The sequence below is a fragment of the Centroberyx gerrardi genome, chromosome 23 (assembly GCF_048128805.1).
Source record: "Centroberyx gerrardi isolate f3 chromosome 23, fCenGer3.hap1.cur.20231027, whole genome shotgun sequence".
NCBI classification, from domain to species: domain Eukaryota; kingdom Metazoa; phylum Chordata; class Actinopteri; order Beryciformes; family Berycidae; genus Centroberyx; species Centroberyx gerrardi.
In genome coordinates this window covers 12,658,424-12,678,889 of record NC_136019.1, presented here as the reverse complement: position 1 = coordinate 12,678,889, position 20,466 = coordinate 12,658,424, and the positions used below count along the sequence as shown (strand labels likewise).

Sequence of the window (20,466 nt, the reverse complement as noted above, 5' to 3'; positions counted from 1 at the left end):
GGTTAAGAATCCTTCCTTTCCAGTATGTGGAAACACAGGTTGGAAAAAAGCCTAATTTTCTTCTCTGAGTAAACCGGTATAAACTGCTGTGAAACTTATTTTCTGTGATGTATCTGTGGCGTACAGTTCAATTATAAAGCTGGATGATTTGTACAACACTTTTTACATCCACAAAATTAATATTGGCCACATCTTTCATCACATCTTTTTGTGAACAATGTGTTCGCCACAGTTTTGTTCCAGAACTAAACTGTTTACTTTTAGAGCAAACTGCATCAAATATATCTCAGGACAGATCATTTGACAACTACATTTCCTCGCCATTCCTTTTATTCAACATTTGGCTGCCAACCATTTGGGCTGTTTAACTATTGACATTACTTAGTACTATCCTAGTGCCTGCTTTGCCATTTTTAAGGAATGTCAGTTCTCTGCCACTTTGCTCTTTCAGAAATGCCTGGTCTTTTGAAGTGAAAGCAGACACATGGTTATTTAAAGCTAAGAAAACCTGACATTGAACTTTTTTCCTCTCCCAAAAGAACCCAACTGTATTTTGCCCACCATCATTCGAAGTGTGAAGATGTGAAGCAGCCGCTTGCTAATTAGTGGGAGTTGATCCCCTTGAGGATCGCTGGTACTGTGCACATCCTCGTTGTTATGAAATAATGACTAGCAATTAATGCAACCAAACAACTATTGTTTGTAGCATCAAATGCCCTCGGTGTAACCCACTGTAAAGCTTGCAGTGTATTATGGGAAGAATGTAACTGCTATCTCTAAGACTTTGGGTGTTTTAAAAAGAGGCTGCTTTGCTGAACCTGCCCTAGATTCTGACCCCTTGGGGTTATTGCTGTAGGGTTTGTCAACAATAACAGTCAATCATTTTTTTCTATCACAAAATAGTCTTGAGGTTACAGTGGCAGCACACCGAAAATCAGGATTTTGCCACTGGTGTCAGAGGATCATTTGAAAAATCAAAGGTTTTTTTCATTTTCACCCCACTCCTTCACCTGAAAAACAATGAAGCAAATAAGCAAACAGCGCACATGTCTCAGTCAGTGGCTGGAGGGGCGATTGGAGGTAGAATTCAAATGAATGTTGCGTAAGCAGTTCATGTAAAAAGTGAAGCAGGAAAAGAACTACATGATGGAAGCAGAGGAGACTGGGTAATCTTTTCATATTGCTGTAACTCACTATAATTGAAAGCTTTTTCGTCCTTGCTGACTCCACTTCCAACTGACATTCATCACATTGGATTAACATCTAAAATATCATTTTGATTGGATACTGATGATACCCTTAAATTGAGTAGATTTTTTTGAACAGTAGTTAATCCTTCTAAAAAAATGTGTCCACTTTGCTAAATGTTAAGACTTGCCTTGGCTGATATTGGTGCAGTAACCACAAATCATTTTAAAGATGGAGAACATTCATAAAACACCTTTCACCAGGTTTCTACCCAGCGTAAATAGGCATACTCAATATGCCTCTAAAAGATATTGCTTTAGAGTCATTTCTGTTCACCACTGTGTGTGTAAAAACACAGCAGGAAGCACACTGGAACAGTCTACAGTAACTCAAAACTAATGCAAAAAGTATAATCCAGGAGAAGAAACCATAGAAGAAATTCTCCATACCTAGAAGTCCTGTCTTTTTGTGGAACACAGCCCCTCCTTGTTTCCATGCCTCACGTGCCGGTGGCAGCACAAGTAGCCTTGAGGTTCTTTGCTGCTCACAAGGAGAAAGGAGGGGATGAAGGAGGAGGTGGTGGTGGAGAGAGAGAGAGAGAGAGAGAGAGAGAGAGAGAGAGAGAGAGAGATAGAGAGAGAGAGAGAAAGAGAGGGAAGGGGGTGCATACTTTAGAAGTCAAATGACCTGAAATATGATCACTTTAATGAACACATGAACCTTGGAGGCAAATTCAAGTAGATTCAATTCTGGCATTATAAATAATGCAAGGAATGACTGTGGACCTTTACTTGTTTTTACATTCAGACTGACAGAATATTCACTAATATCACAGTGTGGTAGCCCTGTATACACAAAATAACAAAATGTGTTCATTGTAAGAGTATACACTTACAATAGTGAATGCTGTAAGCAAGTCCCATATTGTGTGGCTGAGCGAGCAGCACTAATTTGATTATTTAAGTGGAACCACAAACACCTACTAGTGTGCCAATTGCCTCAATTTGTTATAGGCTATTACTTCATGGCAAATTGATTTTTTATGCGTTCATGAGGCGTTAAAACGTTATAGTCCATGTAACAAACACAATAGCACACAAATTAAAGTTTATGGATAGGCCTACTCATTCATATCATATCTTATTGTATTATATTATAAAACAATTCTGTAGCCCAATTCATTACAATTCTTATATAGAATGTTAGACCTATAAATTTGTCAGATTCATTCCACTACAAACCTCGAGTGTGTTTTAGAAGAATAACACTGCATGACTGAATCACACTACCTAGCCCTCTTTCAATTCGTGTCCGGTACTAGGAAATATGATGTTATGTGATGGGATCACGCGGGAGTCAGAAAATCTGGGTAGTCATGCGCTAATCCGGTATTTAAGGTCGGGGGTTCAGTGGTGTGGGGCAATTAGAACCAGGGGCCCGGGCGCATGGGAGGGGAAGTTTTCTATCCACTGACTTGAAAGAGAAAGTAGCCTAATTGCTGATGTGTTGAAGTGATGTGATTTGCATTTTGGAAAAGGGCTTGTTTGAGTGCACAGTTGCAGGAGAGATACCATTTTGGAGGTGGCACAGTAGACAGAGTTGACTCTAAATCAGTGGCAGGCGCGCGTAAATTTGGCAACTTTTTGGATATGTGGAAGTGCGGCTTTTTGGTGCTGCTGGGCGCGGCGGCCGTGAGCGCTCAGTTCCCGAGGGAGTGCGTGGCACCGGAGAGACTGAGGAGCGGGGAGTGCTGTCCGTCACCGTTCGGCCTGGACAACGACCAGTGTGGCTCGAGCTCGGGACGCGGACGGTGCGTGTCCGTATCGGTGGATGCCCGCCCGCACGGCCCTCAGTACCCCCACGACGGACGGGATGATCGGGAAAGATGGCCTGTCCGTTTCTTCAATCGCACCTGCCAGTGCAATGGAAACTTCAGCGGCTATAACTGCGGTCGTTGCAGACACGGATGGACGGGGGTCAGCTGTGACCAGCAGGTCGCCGTTGGTAAGTGCGCGTTCTCTTACGTAATTTTATTTTTAATGAGTGTGATTAGAACATGAATAGATCAACAATAGCAGTCAAAAGTTATCAATTGGCTCAAGGACATGGCAATAAAACAGCCTGTTATGCGTAATTATAGTTTAATTGGCATATGCCTATATGTTTTTTTTTTTTTTTTCCAGTCATTAAAACTCAGCCCTCATTAACGCATGACTGGTAACGTTAATCCCATTTTTCTCCGGTAATCCCTCAGTAAGGAGAAACGTGATGCTGCTCAGCGCGGATGAGAAGAGGGCGTTCGTGAACGCGCTGGATCAAGCCAAGCGCACGGTGCACCCAGACCTGGTTATCGCTACGCGGCGCTATCCGGAGATTTTCGGGCCCGACGGAAACACCGTGCAATTCGAAAACATCACCATCTACAATTACTTCGTGTGGTCCCACTATTACTCGGTCAGCAAGACTTTCCTGGGCGCGGGGCAGGCGAGTTTCGGGGGAGTGGACTTCTCGCACGAAGGGCCCGGCTTTGTCACCTGGCACAGGTTCCACCTGCTGCAGCTGGAGCGAGACATGCAGGTGAGATAGACTATTTTGAGGTACTGAGAAGTGGCCCACTGTGCTGTTCAGGTTTACTCACCTTTTTAGGCTCACAAATCTTTCTGACATAAATTCATATCATAGTAAGTAGTGTCAAACTTTTAAGTTAATTTAAGTTGATTTAAGTTACATGGAGATAAGTGGGGGAAAAAAGCGTAAATAATGCTTTGTCAATCCACTGGTGGTTTCGCTGGCTTGTTTGTTGTGTTTAATGCTCTGCCCTACAGCTGTATTGGCTGGGAAATCATAATTGACCATACAATTTCATGCAATTATAAGCGAGCACTGCACAAAATGTGATTTTAAGCTTTTTATGGTCTGAGCTTAGATTTAATCATGCACACCAGAGCGCCTGTTGGCCATTTGTTTTCTCTTATTGCTGGCATATTGTCAACTGCAATTAAAATAATTATAATCCCAAAAAATATTGTTGTAACAAATAAATGCCATTTATTTTGAATCTATTCATGCATGGTGAATTAATCAATCTACTGTTGACATTGACTTTAAAGTGAAAATACAAATATGACAGTAGTCACTGGATTTCATACATTATGACTACATTTCATACATTAGACTTTATGAACACTGTGACATTACCTAGGGTGGTTGTTGGGGATAGGGATAAATTTTCTTACTCACAGCAGCACTATGGAATAAAGCCCATTTATGTGTAGAAACATTCCACTATGTCAGCCTCCAATACACTATGGAGCAGCTCCAGAAAGTGTTGTTTGCTTAAATCACAGGTTAAAACCTTGGTTCTCTGGATTCTAGCCTTAAGGAGCATTCACATTCACAAAGAGTGATTTACTGTAACTGTCACTTTATTTTAAACAACCAGGACATGCTGCAAGAGCCGTCCTTTGCCCTGCCCTACTGGAACTTTGCCATCGGTGGAAGCACATGTGACATCTGTACAGACGACCTGATGGGAGCCAGGAGCAGCTTTGACATGAACGGCCTGAGCTCCAACTCTATCTTCTCCCAGTGGAGGGTCATCTGTGAGAATGTAGACGACTATGACACTCTGGGAACCATCTGCAACAGTAAGACTATCGTGCCCTACAGTGGCTATCACTCCCCTTCACTGATTTTACAGCAATCCTCCATGGAATTTCAAACACCAGGCATCCCAACACCTGACATAAATGTGAGGCAGAAAAATAGGACAAATTCATCCACAGCCCTTACTCTCCCACTAAACACACCACAATAAATGAGAAGCAGGTTGGACTTTTAGTCATATGAACATTTCTCGCAGGCAAAGCTGCTCTGAGGAAGAAATAGGCTAATCTCATTGGTTGAGTCAAACCTCAATGGGTGGAGCCAAAGGACCACAGTTTTTACGGCTAAATAAAATCAGATTAAAGCCCAGTGAAAAAGGCAAGGGGTAACAGAGGAGGAAGCTAATAATACGAAGCCTAGCGCTCTTGATACTGACAAAAAATAAATAAATCTAGCCATACTAAGTTATCTAGCTTAACTAGTTAGCCTAGCTGACCTTCCAAGTTCAAACTAGCCACACTAGCCTAGCTATCTAGGTAACCCACCTTCCAAAATCAATAGTGCCATGGTCACAAATTAATGAAAAAAGAGAAGTCATTGCCATTTCTATTTTTTTATTCCCTCTTTGGATTTCAAGGTTGCCAGTTGGCTAACTTGTGCTCAGAAAAACATGGTTCTTTGGCTCTGCCCATTAAGGTTCAACTCAACCAATAAGATTATTTCTGCCTCCAGAGCTTTTCTGAAATGTTTGGATAACTAAAATTCCAATCTGCAAATGACAAATGTTTTTGCATGGCAAAGTGCTTATCTTTGTGACTGGTGTGTAGGAAAAGCATACAGGACATGTATGCCGCATGAAAACGCTATATGCAACATTTCACTCTGTCAGGCATATCCACATCCATCTCCCTCAGAAAGTCGTCAGATACTGGATTTAACATTTGTATTATTTTAATCTTCAACTGAAGACAAACTGCGCTATAAACCCTTATCCAATTATATTTGGATTTCTTCCACTGTCTCCTCCCAGGCACTGAGACGTCTGCTATCAGGAGGAACCCAGCGGGAAACGTCAACAGGCCGATGGTCCAGCGTCTCCCTGAGCCCCAGGACGTGGCTGACTGCCTGCAGGTTAACACTTTTGACACGCCGCCCTACTACTCCACCTCTTCCGAAAGCTTCAGGAACACCGTTGAAGGTGTGTGTGTGTTTGTTCATGTACTGTATATGTGCGCTGAATTTATTTTATTAGTGTAGGGTGACAAGTAGGCTGTCTCTCTATCACACACATTTAACACACACTCATATTGTGTCGGCAGGGTACAGCGCCCCCCAGGGGAACTATGACCCCGTGGTGAGGAGCCTCCACAACCTGGCCCATCTGTTCCTGAATGGGACGGGGGGACAGACTCACCTCTCCCCTAACGACCCCATCTTCGTCCTGCTCCACACCTACACTGACGCCATCTTTGACGAGTGGCTGAGGAGACACAGTCCAGGTATTTCAACCACCAAATCAGACTTTCAAAACCACTTGTTCTTTATATTTTCCAAGTCGTACTTGGTCAATGTATTTGCCTTCCTAATAGATTTTCACCAAATATACACTGAATGAGGTAAATTAGAGCAATTGCATGGTAAAGCATTGTTTTTTAGCTAATGCTGTATTGTTGGCATGGTAAGCTATTGTTTGGTGGCAGGCTAACTTAAAGTTCCCAATGCTTTACAGATTCAGTTGTGTACCCCGAAGAAAATGCCCCCATTGGTCACAACAGGGGCTACAACATGGTGCCTTTCTGGCCTCCTGTCACTAACGCTGAGATGTTTGTGACTGCCCCGGAGAACCTTGGCTACTCTTATGAGGCTGTATGGCCAGGTATGAATTTCAGATTACTTAGAGTCTCATTATATTCCGTCACTGTCTTTGAATAAGTCCAGATGATAGGATAATAATCATCGACTTCTACCTTTCTAGGCCAAGCTTTGACTGTGACTGAGATCATCACCATCGCAATTGTCGCTGCCCTTGTGATCGTTGCGGTCATTTTTGCTGCCACCACATGTGCCGTGCGTGCCAAGTCTTACAAGACGGAGGGCCGCCAGCCTCTGCTCGGAGATCAGTACCAGCGTTACGACGATGACAAAAGCCAATCTGTAGTCTAGGATCAGCGTTCAAGCATCAGCCTCGGCTACGCGCCTCTTCTCTTTCCTTACTTTTGTACTGACACGCAGCTATGCAGTTTGTTAAAGCCTGAATCTGGGGGTTTCATTTGTATATCAATAAAGAACATACGCACATGGGTTCTTGAACGGTACAAGGTGCTGATAGAAAATAATCTTTTTGCAGATTTCATATCCCACTATGACTCAAAATGCAGGTACAGTTTATTCTCATGTTTGTTCTCACGCGTTCCAACATCCGGGTTTTTCAGAGTAAATCAATCATGGGTAAAGGTATTTACATTCTTTAAGGGTGCATCTTTACGATGGAAGATAATCTCTCTGCAATTTCCATATCTCACCTGTCAGGCAATTTATAAATGGAATGTGTCTTCAATCCAATAAAATTAACATGAACAAAGGTGGGTGTTGGGGCCATATTGGTGCCACAGGCAGCGCTGTATTGGTGCCACAGGTGGCGCTGTAGTCGGGCCTTTAACAGAAATTCATGTTCAACCATTTGAAATTGAGCTTTTGGTATCACCAGTGTTGCATTGCATCCAGTCTTGCAGGCAATTATACAGTATATTGTGCCTTTTAGTTTAATGTTTCTTGTATTGCTATACTTCCACAGTGCCTTGATGTAAGAAATGTAGACATTCTGACAGGGATTCAAGATGTTATGTAAATTTGTAAACACAGGTCAAAGTGACAGAATTATTTGAAATGAGGTAATACATGCAAAAATAATTAAAATCTTAACCTTACAATCTAGCAATCCTGCCATATGTTTTATATCACACTCTTTCTGTGTTTTTACTGTCTTTAGTTTAGTTTAATTGCACAGTCAAAACAGAAGTGAAGCAATAAAATAATGACAAAATACAAAGATACTGTCCATGTAACAGCTAACATTTCCAAACTAAGCATACAAACGCTTATACTGTAAATATACGGTATTTAACTGTCCCCCTTCCAGCAGATTGGAGCTGTGTTACCCACAAGGGGGTGCAATAGTTCAATCTCTGAAACTCTGCCCCATTCCTTGTGGAAAGCTGCACTTGTTGAGTGAATGAAAAGTTAGTAATATGCTTTTTTTTTTATTATGCGTTTAGATAAATTGATTTGTCATGACCTGAACTGTTTAATTGTTTATAAATGAAGATGAAGATTAAAACAGGGGAAATCCATCCATGGTGACTCAGAAGAAACGAAGCTGCAGATGTCCAGAACACTGAGGAGGCTGCAGTCCTGTGACCTCATTGAACTCTGTACTCACACAATACCGCCTTATAAATAACCACATTTTATTTAAATGAGTTATTGGCCTGTTCTGTTGTTACATGTATACATTTGCCAAAATGCTGCTGGGTCTGGATGCATGTCAATTGATTAATGGATTAAACTTTTTTTCTCCAACTCATGCGCACACGCAGTGGTTTATTCGGCTTTTACGCACAGATGTTGCGCATTGATATCGAAGTATTATCTTGATGTGACAAAACCCAGAAGCAAAAATACATTTACATACATTTTAACAGCATGTTATGTATTGACATATATGGAAGCTACATACATTTGGCGTAAATGTATGTCAATATTTAAAAGAAAAAAGGACATTTTCATGTATTTTCACCATGTCTTTACAGAAATACATGGAATATATTTTCCCTAGGATATATTATCGATGAGTGTATATATCCCAGGATACATTATTTATTTAAAATATTTGCTGATGTTTTAAAATATATGTGCTTATCCCAGGATACATTATGCATACATAGCTACATTTAACCTAATTACATTTTGAAATAGCCTGTCAGGATATATTACTTATACATTTACTCATATGTCAGTCTCCGTATATGGCCTTCATTAGCCGCGCCCCATATGATTTATGGTTTACACTCCTTTATATTAATTTCTGTGGAGGATATTTGGCCAGGGGGTGGGAACTCTGATGTCCCGGTGTTGTGCCAAAGTTTGTATCTCCTCCAAAATGTTTTTCCTGGCTTAGGGGAAACAACTTTTGTCCCACCTCACCTGTCTGGTGTCTGGTTTCAGGGGAAGCTCCGCTTGGGAGGGTCTAAGCAAAGCACGTTGTCATTAAACTGTCTGTCCCATCTACTGGCCAGACGCTTCAATGGGAGCTTTAACTGAAACACTATAGCGCTGTAGTGGACCTGGTCATTTCAAGTGTCTTTACCTGAACACTGTTGCCGTGGACTGACTGAATACTTGAAGTTGTGAGTAGAGCGTGTTTGGCACGAGCTTTTCCCACCGACTTTGCTTCTTTGCTCGGTTACTTTGAAACTGCTCGTCCTGGATACAACTAGTTCTCGTCTCCGTCCGTCGTCCCCCAGCAAGTCACTGGGAGCATTTCCGAGGTCGGAGCCCCGTAATTTGCTGTACTGCCTGCTCCAAATCACACAGTGAAAACATATAATTTCCCCGGCATTTTACCTCTGCCATGGACGAGGACAACGTCGCGCCTGATTTTAAGGATATCGAGACAAAGTTGGGTCGCAAAGTCCCCGATAGTCTCATTCGCTCTCTCGTGGGAGGAAAACATCACGACAAGCACGAGAAGTCGGCGGCGCCGCATCTCGCGAAGAACCGTGCGAGTTCTGCCGACTTGAAGAGGCTGGAGAGCAAAATGTTGTTCCTGAAGCAAGAAATGGTGAGTGGTCCTTTCCGTATCTCACTTAATTGAACGAGCAGTTAAGAAAAGGTCACAGTAGCTGCTGGGTTTTAGGGAAAAGCTGCCAACACTGGTCCTCGAGCCATAAACCCTCCACTGTACGCTACAAACCATATGGCATACGGGGCACCGCCAAGAAATAATGGCGCACACCCATGTTTATGTTCATTTTCAGCTTTCTATTAAAAGTTCACCGACTTGTAATTTGAAGGGAGGTCACTGCATGTGAAGAGACTTGCTCTCAACTGTCCATATGCCCATGCTGTTCTTTTCCTTACAAAGCCAAGGTACACAAGTAAGGCCTTAAATATATAAACAGACTAACTAGCATTATTATTTAGTATAGTTTTATTTCTATTAGGTTTTAACTGACATTCTTGCTGTCTGTAATATGGCCACTGCATTGCATTCACTGGCAGCCTAGCCCTGGGTGCACAGGAAATGCCTAGGCTCAATGCAAAACAGGTCTTTGTGTCAACATGTGATTGTTAAATGTAAAAATCCAGTGGTAAGTGTCCTGCCTCATTCTTCCAGAAAGTATTGTGAAACCACCCAGTTGGTGAGAGCCATTCACACCTGCTCACTACAGCAGTTCTTTGTTGATGAACCATCCTCACCTCAGTGAACGGCCCTCTCCCTTGTGATTCAAATGAATCTGTGAAATGTGCCATGGAAACCAATTCTGCCTGTATATTCACCTTTTCATGATTACATGTTTTTATTTTCTAACACACACTATGAAAGATTCCACAAATTGTTACATAGCACACTTACATTGCAGCCTTATTTGACCCAGAGTCACAGCATAACCCCCATTTCAAGTCTAAAGGTCACTAAAGGTATTAGGATTCCTGAGCAGATGGCCAAGTTGACCGAGTTTTGCAGACTATAGTAGGGCTGTTTAGTGGCCGACTAACCAACTGAGGACAACTGCAGGCCTCAGAGTGAGACTTTGTGTTGTTGTGCTTAGTTTTATATATCAATGTAAGGGCTGAATGAGACCTGAGACATGGTCACAGATCTGGAAGATGCACATTTTGTTTTTGAAAATGTAACAGCCTATGCCTTTGTTTTGATCAGCTAATCTTATTTCTCACGCTGACTTCTCAAATTTACCAAAAATTATGCTGAAATTGAATTGTTTTCATCTTGGAAAAACCCTAAGGCCGGAGTGTAATTCCATTATCGGTCTCCTGTCGCCGTGTATTGTTGATGTCTAATTTGGGCCATCTTGGGCTTTTATGCTGCTGTCACTCCTTAAACCTACAGCTTAATCTCTAATCCAATCAGACAGCTCTTCTCTGGTGTGCCTGGTCAGGTTTGGCCCTCTACCAGACAATCACACCCATGCCACACTATATCGATAGCAACACTGTGTTGCTATAAGTGCCACAATAATTTGTAGCCTGTCAAATAAGCAAAGTAACATGGATAAATTCTATTGAATAAAGTAGTGCAGGCAGTGTTGAACAATATTAGGATCCAAACTTTATTAGCTTTATCTATTATCCTAAATAATAAAACATGTCATCTTGTAGGTTCAATATCATTACCCAGTACACAAAAAATTATGCAGCACTAATCGTGTTTACTAAGCTCATCCTGTGATACCCACCCACTGGTTCCATCTTATAATATGAGATGGCTATTTGGAGTAAAATTCCAGTTTGGCTCCATCTGCTTGGCTTGCATATGTGCATAAAGCGGGTGGCTACGCTCACAAAACAAACACACCGCCGGCATTATGAGCTAAATGGAGGCCGGTTGCAAATCCACTCCCAAGAAAGGCTGTTTTATCAAGCCAGCTGTCTGGAACATTGTATCGGCCCTGTCAGCCCCCATCTGGCTTAATGCGTTTTGACTGCGGTTGGCTGTTACTACTGTCCATTTACACATTTCACTGGGTGTTTGTCACTAGCTAGGGGCAGGGGAATAGCACCATAGGCTGACCACTTCCATCCTCAATCAATGGCATAGTTGTCATGGAAGGGAGTTCAATCAATGGCCATTCTGTCTATAGTAGGCATATCATTCAGCACCATGGAAACCCTTTACTGACTATGCCATTACATGAGAAGTACAAGATACAAGTCCTTTTCCAGGGCCACATAGTTATGTCTCTTTCTTCCACAAGCAGGCTTGATAGTGTCAATGAAAACAGCATATGGTGTGCTGTCCATGAGTGGAATGTAAACAGCAGCTTATCTCTTTTGTTCATAAATAGCTAAGACTCATTTTCGAGTGTTACAGGGGAATTGACTAATGCTTTCTCATACAGTGTGTCAGCAATGACAATAAGAACCATTATGTTTTTATGAATGCCTTGTATTCCACTTACGTTTTTGATATGAGAACATACTGTGTCATGTAATGGAAATACCAGCTGTGTTAAACACTTGATCACCCTTACATGCCCTCTCCTGATGTGAGTGTTCTCTCTCCAACACACAGGCGCATCTGCGAGCCATTGATGTGAAGCTGATGCAGCAGCTCATGTCAATCAACGAGGGCATCGAGTCCATCCGCTGGATGATAGAAGACAAAGGAGGTGCGGCCAGCCAAGAGGGCAGCCTGACAGGCAGCCTGTACAGCCTCTCAGACAGCCAGGACGGGACTTCACTGCGAGGCAGCTTCAACAGTTTGAATGATGCTAACAGCGACGGGCTAGATGGTATATCTGTAGGTAGCTATCTGGATACTCTAGCAGAGGACCTCCCAGACCAGCCGTCACCCACGGACCTCGACTGTTTTGTGGATAAAAACGTAATTGATGGCGATACTTTCAGCAAATCGCCACTGAAACTCAGGGTGGAATCAGACGAATACTACTGCTTTGGATAACGATGATAAGCTCAATGTGGTGATTGCAGAGACTACTGAGATATTTTGTGGAGAAAGATTTACAAGGCGTACATGTTCTTCACTTTGGCAAATTAACACACTTGACAGATTTTTTTTTTTTTTTGAGGTCGCCACATGCTCCACATTTTTCTGATGTCATTTCACAGCGACACCAAAGTGGGTGGCAAGACTTGCTGAATGACTCATATTACTTTTTAACTTGAAACCAATTTCCTTATGTTCCTCATAAAACCATTGCCACTTAATGTCACATCAAATGCAAGGGAAAACACCTTAATTTTTTATGTCTTAATGTTTTAACGTGCAGATTGATTAAACTGAAAAAAAGATGCTGTATGATGCACTAAAATTCTATTTATTTCAAGGACAGTCTTACTCTGCTCCAATACCGAACCTTTTTCACTTTTACTTATTGGCTTCAAAACATTTAATGAAGAATGGGTTCATGAAAGCATCAATTTCAGTACTAATTCAATATCACAGTTACGCACCACAGTGAGATAGTTCCTGCAAAGTGTTCCTCTCATTGACACACCAGTCCTGCAATGTCAACATCTGTGGAACTGCAGGTTCCTTCCTTTATCTGTAGCAAATTCAATTTGGACTTTGTAGTGGGTCAGCCACAATCAGCTGATCTAAGCAAAGGAGTAGATTAGGATTTAGCAGCCATTTGGAAAATTAAAAATTTCATGCTGTGTGAATCAAGAGGGTGAGCTCTTTTAAGTAGCAAAACAAAGTGGTTTGTAGAAGTGTTACAGCAAGTGCAATTTGTTTCCATGCCAAATTCTGAGCACCACCTCTGTCTTCAGCTTTTAATTTTTCACTTTATTGTTTTGACTGATGGCATTAAATGTTATACCTCAGTCAACACTACTAGAATTTTACGAAATGTAGTTTTAACTACAAGAGATTAGTTGCTTATTGAAAGCACAGATACTTGATTGATTGAATACCAAAGCAATTTGATTGTATTACAGATAATTTAGGCCTGAGGCAACACGTGTTAATACCAGATGGAAGATTTGTTCATGGTGGACATATGTCAAACACATGTTTGCTTATAGTGGGCACATTTTAAAGCTAGTTCACTGTTGTCAAATGTTTGACTGAAGTTTTAACAAAGCTATTTCTGTACAAAAAACAATTATTTTAGCTTTAAACTCCATTGATGTGTATGCCATGTGTGTTGTGTATATATGCTGCCTACTTTAAAAAAAAAAAAATTCAGTAATTGCTGAATGGTTTGTTGGGGGAATGAAATAATATATTGTGACTTTCTTCTTTCTCACGTTGTGTAATTCTTTTTTTATTCCCAAAAAACACCTACACATAATCTTAACTGTCGGGTAATTGTCCATTTTTGGACATAAAAACAAATTTTTCACTGACCCCATTATGGAATCCTAATGAGACGGAACGTGAACATTGTGGTGCTTTCCTGTCTTGGTACATTTAAGGTAGAATAATCTTGTAATAATCGAGTCGCAACTTGTGGTTCCCTGTGTAATGTAGCATGGAAAATTGCCCTCATTAAGTCAGTTTGTTACCCCACATCACATTACTGAGAAAACACAAAGCTAGGAAGGTTATTACGAATTCTAAATTCAGAAAATGACCGCTTATTTCGCCCTCTAAAATCCCTCAAACTATTAGCAGAGGAAGGCCATTTGGGCTAATATTTGGGAGGGTATAGCAAGACTTATCACGGACGAGGAATCCTGTTACCGTGTAAAAGGTTCTTGAGTATCTCTCATCAGAGTGCAATGCTTGGACCAAGTCAATTAAAACTAACACCAATGAAGAATGGGACAGAATAGGAACAAATACCAGCCACACAGCCCATTTTATTGTATGTTATTTTTGTTTTTATTCATCTCACTGGCTTCTTTCAGTGTTTCCTTGGATAATTGAAGTTCCAGACAGACATTTTACAGGGAAAGTCATTATTGGAAAGTTGAGACCCTCGGTGTCTATGGCCAGCAAATAAACGACCATGGCCATGGGGCGTACTTAAGCAGTTCCCAGAGTAGGATGACACCCTCTTTATTCAGCCTGACACCGGACCTTGGCTTTGGAAATGTTGCCTTGTTAGATTAGTCATGATTTATTCACCTCTTAATGAGACTTCCACAAAGCTCTCTCACCTAAGGCTTTCACAGTATTTGGGATTGGTATCAATCAAAGCATGAATGGAAAGACTGGACACAAAAGGACGCTTTTCATTATTCATCAGTCCCACACAGATATAATCATTCTATTTATCCGGGCGCATTAAGCATACTTGTAACTTTGTCTCACTTGAAGTGCAAAGCAGCTTTATTTGGTTTATGCTGCCTTTCCTTATCTCTCCCTCCCAGAGCCGTTGGCACGCTTAAGCTCCCTGTCAAGCTGAACCAAGCTAAAGGCACTAAACCAAAGAGCCTTGTGAATGGCAGCATGACCTCTGTGTCACCGATTCAATTAAAAGCACAAAAAGTTGTCTCAAATACTCACAATTTCATGTTTTAACAAATTTAACCATGTAATCACTGATTATAGCATTGTATCCCTTAAGGAAAAATGTTGAGACTAGACCTAGTGGCCCTTGAAGTAATCGGGCATACAGAACAGGTTCTGCAAGTTTATGTTGTAATAGCTTTGAGTCAAAATTCCTTAGAGCTGCATGGTACGCTACACATGAACAGAAGTTGCCTTTTGGGTCTTCCTTGGTCTTATAAATGTACTTCTCCTTCATGAAAGGCAGATCCATTTAACATCTCTCATAGTCTTTGTGATGAATACAAGTGTTTGCGACGAAATGTGTCATCTTTCACCAGATCATCCACTGTCAAGTCTGAAAATACAGACAGACACAACAGTGCTTCAGCTGCTAGCTTAAACATGTTAACTGTGCAAGGTTTTTTGTTACTCCAAGCATGGAGTCTCTTAAGTATAACATTTACGATTTAAATGTTCACCTTAAAACTAACTAATTACCCAGCTCAACCTGTAACCAAATCCTCTTCAATCACATTTTATTTTAATCGCCTTCTATCTTGCTGGTTGAGGGATTTTGCCACTGGCGTTGCTGATGTCATTTCAGAGATGCTAATAGAAAAGTCTATGACTCCAATCAGTTATCTACTCCTATCCTCCTGAAAAGCTGACACGTAACGTGTCGGTGTCTCATGAATTTTTACAGCACACATAATTACATTACACATTTTATGAAATCTTTCTGCCAACAATTATAGTTGCCCTATTCTGAGGGTGAATGACACGCAGGCCTTGTGGAAAGCAAACAAAGGCAGAATCGGCTGCAGTCCCTCGAGTTCGGGAGCAGGGTGCAAAACAATGATTTATTCATTCACATAGTTAGTCCCCAGTTTCTTCTCTTGAGCGCAAATAATTACACTGCCATACATTGGAGAGAGGGGCTTCCAGCAGGGATCCATTAGCAAATTAGACACTGGGGTTGGGCCTGTGCCACAAGATGAAGGGAAACCAATACCGTCTGGTATCTGGGAAACTGTCACCATGCTACCGAGCGAACACACAGGATACAGGATATGGGTTACTGGAGTAGGTTTTGGGGGGGATCAAAAGAGCCATAGACACAGCGGACCCCTCAGACAGGAAGCCACGGAGTAAATAGACACAATTGTCAAGTTAATCTAGACTGGTCTAATTAGGTTTTCTCTCTGTGGGCCTGAGGTTTAGCTTGCGGAATTCTGTCTGCTTAAGCTTATGTTGTTTGTGTTCGGTTTCCAACAACTTTTCAACTAAATAAAGATCACACTGAGATGGAAGAGATTGCATTTCCTACACATGACATTGCAGGCTTAAAAAGGAACGTTTGCGGTCTGACTCATGTTCGTCTCTGTGTTGCTACCTGGTCATGATAGTTTTGACTAATGCTCTGCTGTCGTGATAGATGTAGCACATTAGATCCACTGTGTCAGCCTTTATTACATTCCAAGACGTGGGTTAGCTCCATGTTGGGAGATTTATGAAGCCGTGGAAAACTTAATAAGGCCTGTCCCTTAGCACCAATATCTTGTTTCGTCTAGGAAAAATACTTAATGAATGTCAAGGTTAGCCGCGCTGCTAATGTTGTGTTTCTCAGGAGATTTTCTGCACTGCCGGTGCGATGATACTGCTCAACTTCAGCCTCGCCGAATACTTCACTCCAATTAGATTATTATGTAACTGGAAATCCTGGGATACGTCTGCCTCATACGTGAGGAAAACATCCCATTTTGGGAGCTGAAAGTCTCTCATAAGCTCTCAGTTGGCCTCATGCCAGGCTGTAGACCCATCACTCTGTGGACCACCGCTAAACTGCCTCATGAAACTTTGTTGGTCTTGGGGAACACTCTAACCAAATACGGCAGAAGAAGGCGCGAAACACTTTTTTTTTTTTTTGGTCAGTGCAAATAGTAGAGATTAACAACGGTGGTCTCTCGTCTCATAAATTCCTCCGCTGAGATTTACAAGAACCCCTTGTAAGCTTCTGTAAAAAAAACAAAAAAAACTCTGAGAAACCCAAATAGAGAAATGGCCAGTCTGACAGTTCATTACCCTCCAATCTGGTCATGCTGCATTCCATTCATAGTTATTTTTTGGGAGGGTATTTTAGATCACAATAAATATACAGCCAATGCTTGATGCAGTGATTATTTATCAGATGCAGTCTCGGCTATTATCAGTGTTACAAATCATCCCATGAGGCCTTTTTCCTCTGCTATTTGGGAACCCAATAGAATATCACATTATAATTACATCTGAATTGTTAAGTGCAATGTTGTACTGGCTCACTGAGCTTCAAGTATGCATGTTCATTTGCAAGTGTAAGAAATGTATAAAATAAATGGATGTAGACATGTACACAAACTAGGAAAATGAGCTCTTACAGCTCATTTTAATTAAATTTGACTGACTAAATTTGACTGTCAAGTAGAGAATTTTCACTTAAAGTCAATGAACAATATTGGCTATCCCATCTATCTGTGGTGATGCTACTGTATAGGTCCCATTTTGAAAACATGGTGCAAAAAGTTATATTTCTAACATATACACAAACTACAACAACGTGACCCAGATAATAATATTTTTCAGTGTATTGTGTCCAACTTTTCAAGAATTAATTTTGCCAGTGTGCGGTTATCTCTAAGGAGAGAAGGGAAAAGACAGCAGACTGTCTCCAACCTTTCATGAACTCATATCTAGGTATGGGTGTTCCAAAATTTAATTGCTTCACAAGAGTGAATTATCATTTTAATGATGCATTTTTTTTTCAGTTCCTGAACACATCCTAGATTCAGCTGCCAAAACAATTGATGGTTTTGCAGTGACACTTTCTACTGAATGCTCTAACTGGTGGAACCAGTATACAGTGTGATCAATGCTAATGTCAACACATTTCTCAACCTCTGTGGTGTATTTCCTTGAAGTTCTGCCTTTAGTACATGGAACTAAGGATTGGCTAATTAGTCATTATTAGTTACACACTAGGATGCAACCTTTACCCTCAAGATCAGTGTGACTGAACTTTAGTCCACTTTGCTGTCAAAGGTTAAGGGCTAGATGATTAAATTCATCAACCAACACTGATTTATGAGCACTTATATGTTGAATTACAAGAGCAGGCTTTAGTGCTATATATAGTCTTTCTTGACCAAATATTAGTGATCTAATGTATGGCCTGAAATATTTATCATTATCAGCACATGACACACATACCATATATTTTCAAACCCCTCTCTCCTATCTCTTTTTGCAATACCTTCAGTATTCCTCTCATCCCTCTTCCATCCCTCGCACCTCTCACCTTGATGTCTATCGGTTTGTCCTGTGACACCGCGGCTGTGTTTGATGTGTGTCTGGAATGGGTGCCTCTCTCCCTCACCACACTACCACGGGCCGACCCACTGAGCCCGCCGAGATTAAACGGCAGGCTACATCAGCCAGGAAGCGTGAACTGTCAGAGAGGAGAGAACAAAACAAACCTCTATCCCATTTGATCTCTTTTTTCACTCCCTCTTTCTCTTTCTATCCGGGCCTGGAAGCCTTTCCGTGGCTATATTAGGAATCAAAGGGGCCTTCTACATAAGGCGCTGACCCCGTCAGAGCTTTTGAACTTTTGCTTGGCTGTTTGACAGTCAACTTGTGAGTCACGAGAGAGAGAGAGAGAGAGTGAGAGAGAGAGAGAGTGAGAAAGAGTGAGACAGAGAGGGAGAAGCATGTGTTATCTGGGTTGCTTTGAAGTATGTTGAAGTTGTGGCTTCCTCCGATTATTTCAACCATCTTGCAAATGTGTCTTCGGGGTTATCATGACATCCTCGAGATGTGTGTGTTTGTTAGTGTGGTGTGAGACTGGACCGTTTTACAAAAGTAGAGATAAACAGTCTTCTAAGACTTTCTCACACTTGTGATTCACTGGGCAGTTTTAGGCAAGGTGGATGAGGAACACTCCCAGCAAAAGGCAACAAGCAAGACAAAAGGTCAAAAATGTCTTTAGATGTTTCCTGGTAACAAGATGATCCTAAAGTTTGGGGTCAGCAGGCAAACATAACGACTGACTGACCCAGAGAGCTCAGGAAAATCTGATCTGATTTCAATGAAATTAAGTACTATGGCCAATCTACAGTATTATCCCTCTAGATATCAGTTAGTTCACCATGCTCTGCCTGGAAGTACACTGCCAGTCAAAAGTTTGGACACACCACATTTTTCTTTATTTTTTACTATTTTCCACATTTTAGAGTAATAGTAAAGACATCAAAACTATGAAATAACACAAATGGAATTATGCAGTGACCAAAACAGTGTTAAACAAAAAACTATCTTATATTTTAGATTCTTTAAAGTAGCCACCCTTTGCCATGAAAAGGAAAGGCAAAGGCTTTGGAAACAAATTAATACATAGGCATCAACTTCACTATTTATATTTGTCTAAAAAAAACAATATTTCAAGCATTTAAGCATAAGCCTTTAGATCAAAATGGCTTTAAAATAGTGAAAAACATAATACATTCAATCAGGTGTGTCCAAACCATTGACTCGTAGTATGTATTCAGTATTGTATATTCTCTTTAAGAGAAGGATTTTTCAATAAACGATATTGAAATTCAAGGATATGAAAAATAATACATTCATCAGCGCATCATTTGCATTTGTTCACATGTGAACCATCTTTTTCCCCTGCCAGTATTCCTGAATACATATTTATATTTTGTTTAGAGTGAAACAGTGCCAGTAGGAAAAAATATCTGAGTAGCTGTCAAAGTTCAAGTTTCATGTGTTTATTCCCAGCATTTTTTCTGACTTTTTCAGGGTTTATAAAGAACCCAGCTGAGGAATTGAATACTTCAGTTAGTGTTGCCTCAAGCTGTGGAATCACAACAAGACTGTGCGGTGCTTTCCTTCAATCTGTTATTTTCTGTCTCATCAGTCCTGGACCTTTTGTTTTTTTAATTCACTGTCTGTCTTCATTAATGGATTAATGTTGTCCCGGAGTCTGGCAGCCTTCTTGTCATAATGGGAGTCCATCTTCCCAAAAGCCCCGTCTGCACTCCCTCACAGACTGTCATCCTTCCTGGGAATGAGATGTGATCCTCTTGGGAACTGCACTCCCCCGTCACTGTCCTTCCCAGCCAGACCCTCCCTTAGTCCCCTCATGACACAGCATTAGTTGAAGAGGAACATTTTTTTTTCTTTTTGCAGTGGTTGATGATACCACTTCTGTTGATATTTTGTTGTGAATTAGTCTTCTAATCTCTGATATCTATTCATATTTCTTGCCGTGTGCAAAAAACCTCACAGCTGTGCTTGTCTTAATCATATTACTACCTTCTGTTGGCACTGAGATTGTTATTAGAATCAACAGCAGGCGTCTTTATAATCCTGTTGTGGCTTATCAAGACACCTTTTTTTAGCTGTCGACCAGTTTTTATTTCATAGTGTAATTG

The 20,466-nt window shown here is 41.1% G+C and overlaps 2 protein-coding genes across 2 annotated transcripts; both read left to right on the top strand.

Annotated features, from left to right (window-relative positions):
- Positions 1–2,837: 2,837 nt before the first annotated feature.
- Positions 2,838–7,386, top strand: LOC139914427 (5,6-dihydroxyindole-2-carboxylic acid oxidase-like). Its single transcript, XM_071902757.2, has 7 exons — positions 2,838–3,192; positions 3,443–3,765; positions 4,631–4,835; positions 5,825–5,992; positions 6,114–6,293; positions 6,524–6,670; positions 6,770–7,386. Exons 1-7 carry the CDS (start codon positions 2,838–2,840, stop codon positions 6,955–6,957), a joined length of 1,566 nt encoding a protein of 521 aa, XP_071758858.2. The 3' UTR covers positions 6,958–7,386.
- A 1,668-nt stretch (positions 7,387–9,054) lies between these two features.
- LOC139914468 (leucine rich adaptor protein 1-like) lies at positions 9,055–13,784 on the top strand. The gene is made up of 2 exons (XM_071902796.2): positions 9,055–9,634; positions 12,107–13,784. The coding sequence occupies exons 1-2, from the start codon at positions 9,425–9,427 to the stop codon at positions 12,494–12,496; spliced, it is 600 nt and encodes a 199-aa protein (XP_071758897.1). The 5' UTR covers positions 9,055–9,424; the 3' UTR covers positions 12,497–13,784.
- The last annotated feature ends 6,682 nt before the right edge of the window (positions 13,785–20,466 follow it).

Excerpts from the sequence above, each read along its gene's own strand:
- LOC139914468 (XM_071902796.2), top strand. The coding sequence starts at position 9,425 with ATGGACGAGGACAACGTCGCGCCTGATTTTAAGGATATCGAGACAAAG. Across the intron at positions 9,635-12,106 it reads TGTTCCTGAAGCAAGAAATG|GCGCATCTGCGAGCCATTGA; the intron begins GTGAGTGGTCCT and ends TCCAACACACAG.
- LOC139914427 (XM_071902757.2), top strand. The coding sequence starts at position 2,838 with ATGTGGAAGTGCGGCTTTTTGGTGCTGCTGGGCGCGGCGGCCGTGAGC. Across the intron at positions 3,193-3,442 it reads TGACCAGCAGGTCGCCGTTG|TAAGGAGAAACGTGATGCTG; the intron begins GTAAGTGCGCGT and ends GTAATCCCTCAG. Across the intron at positions 6,671-6,769 it reads TTATGAGGCTGTATGGCCAG|GCCAAGCTTTGACTGTGACT; the intron begins GTATGAATTTCA and ends CTACCTTTCTAG.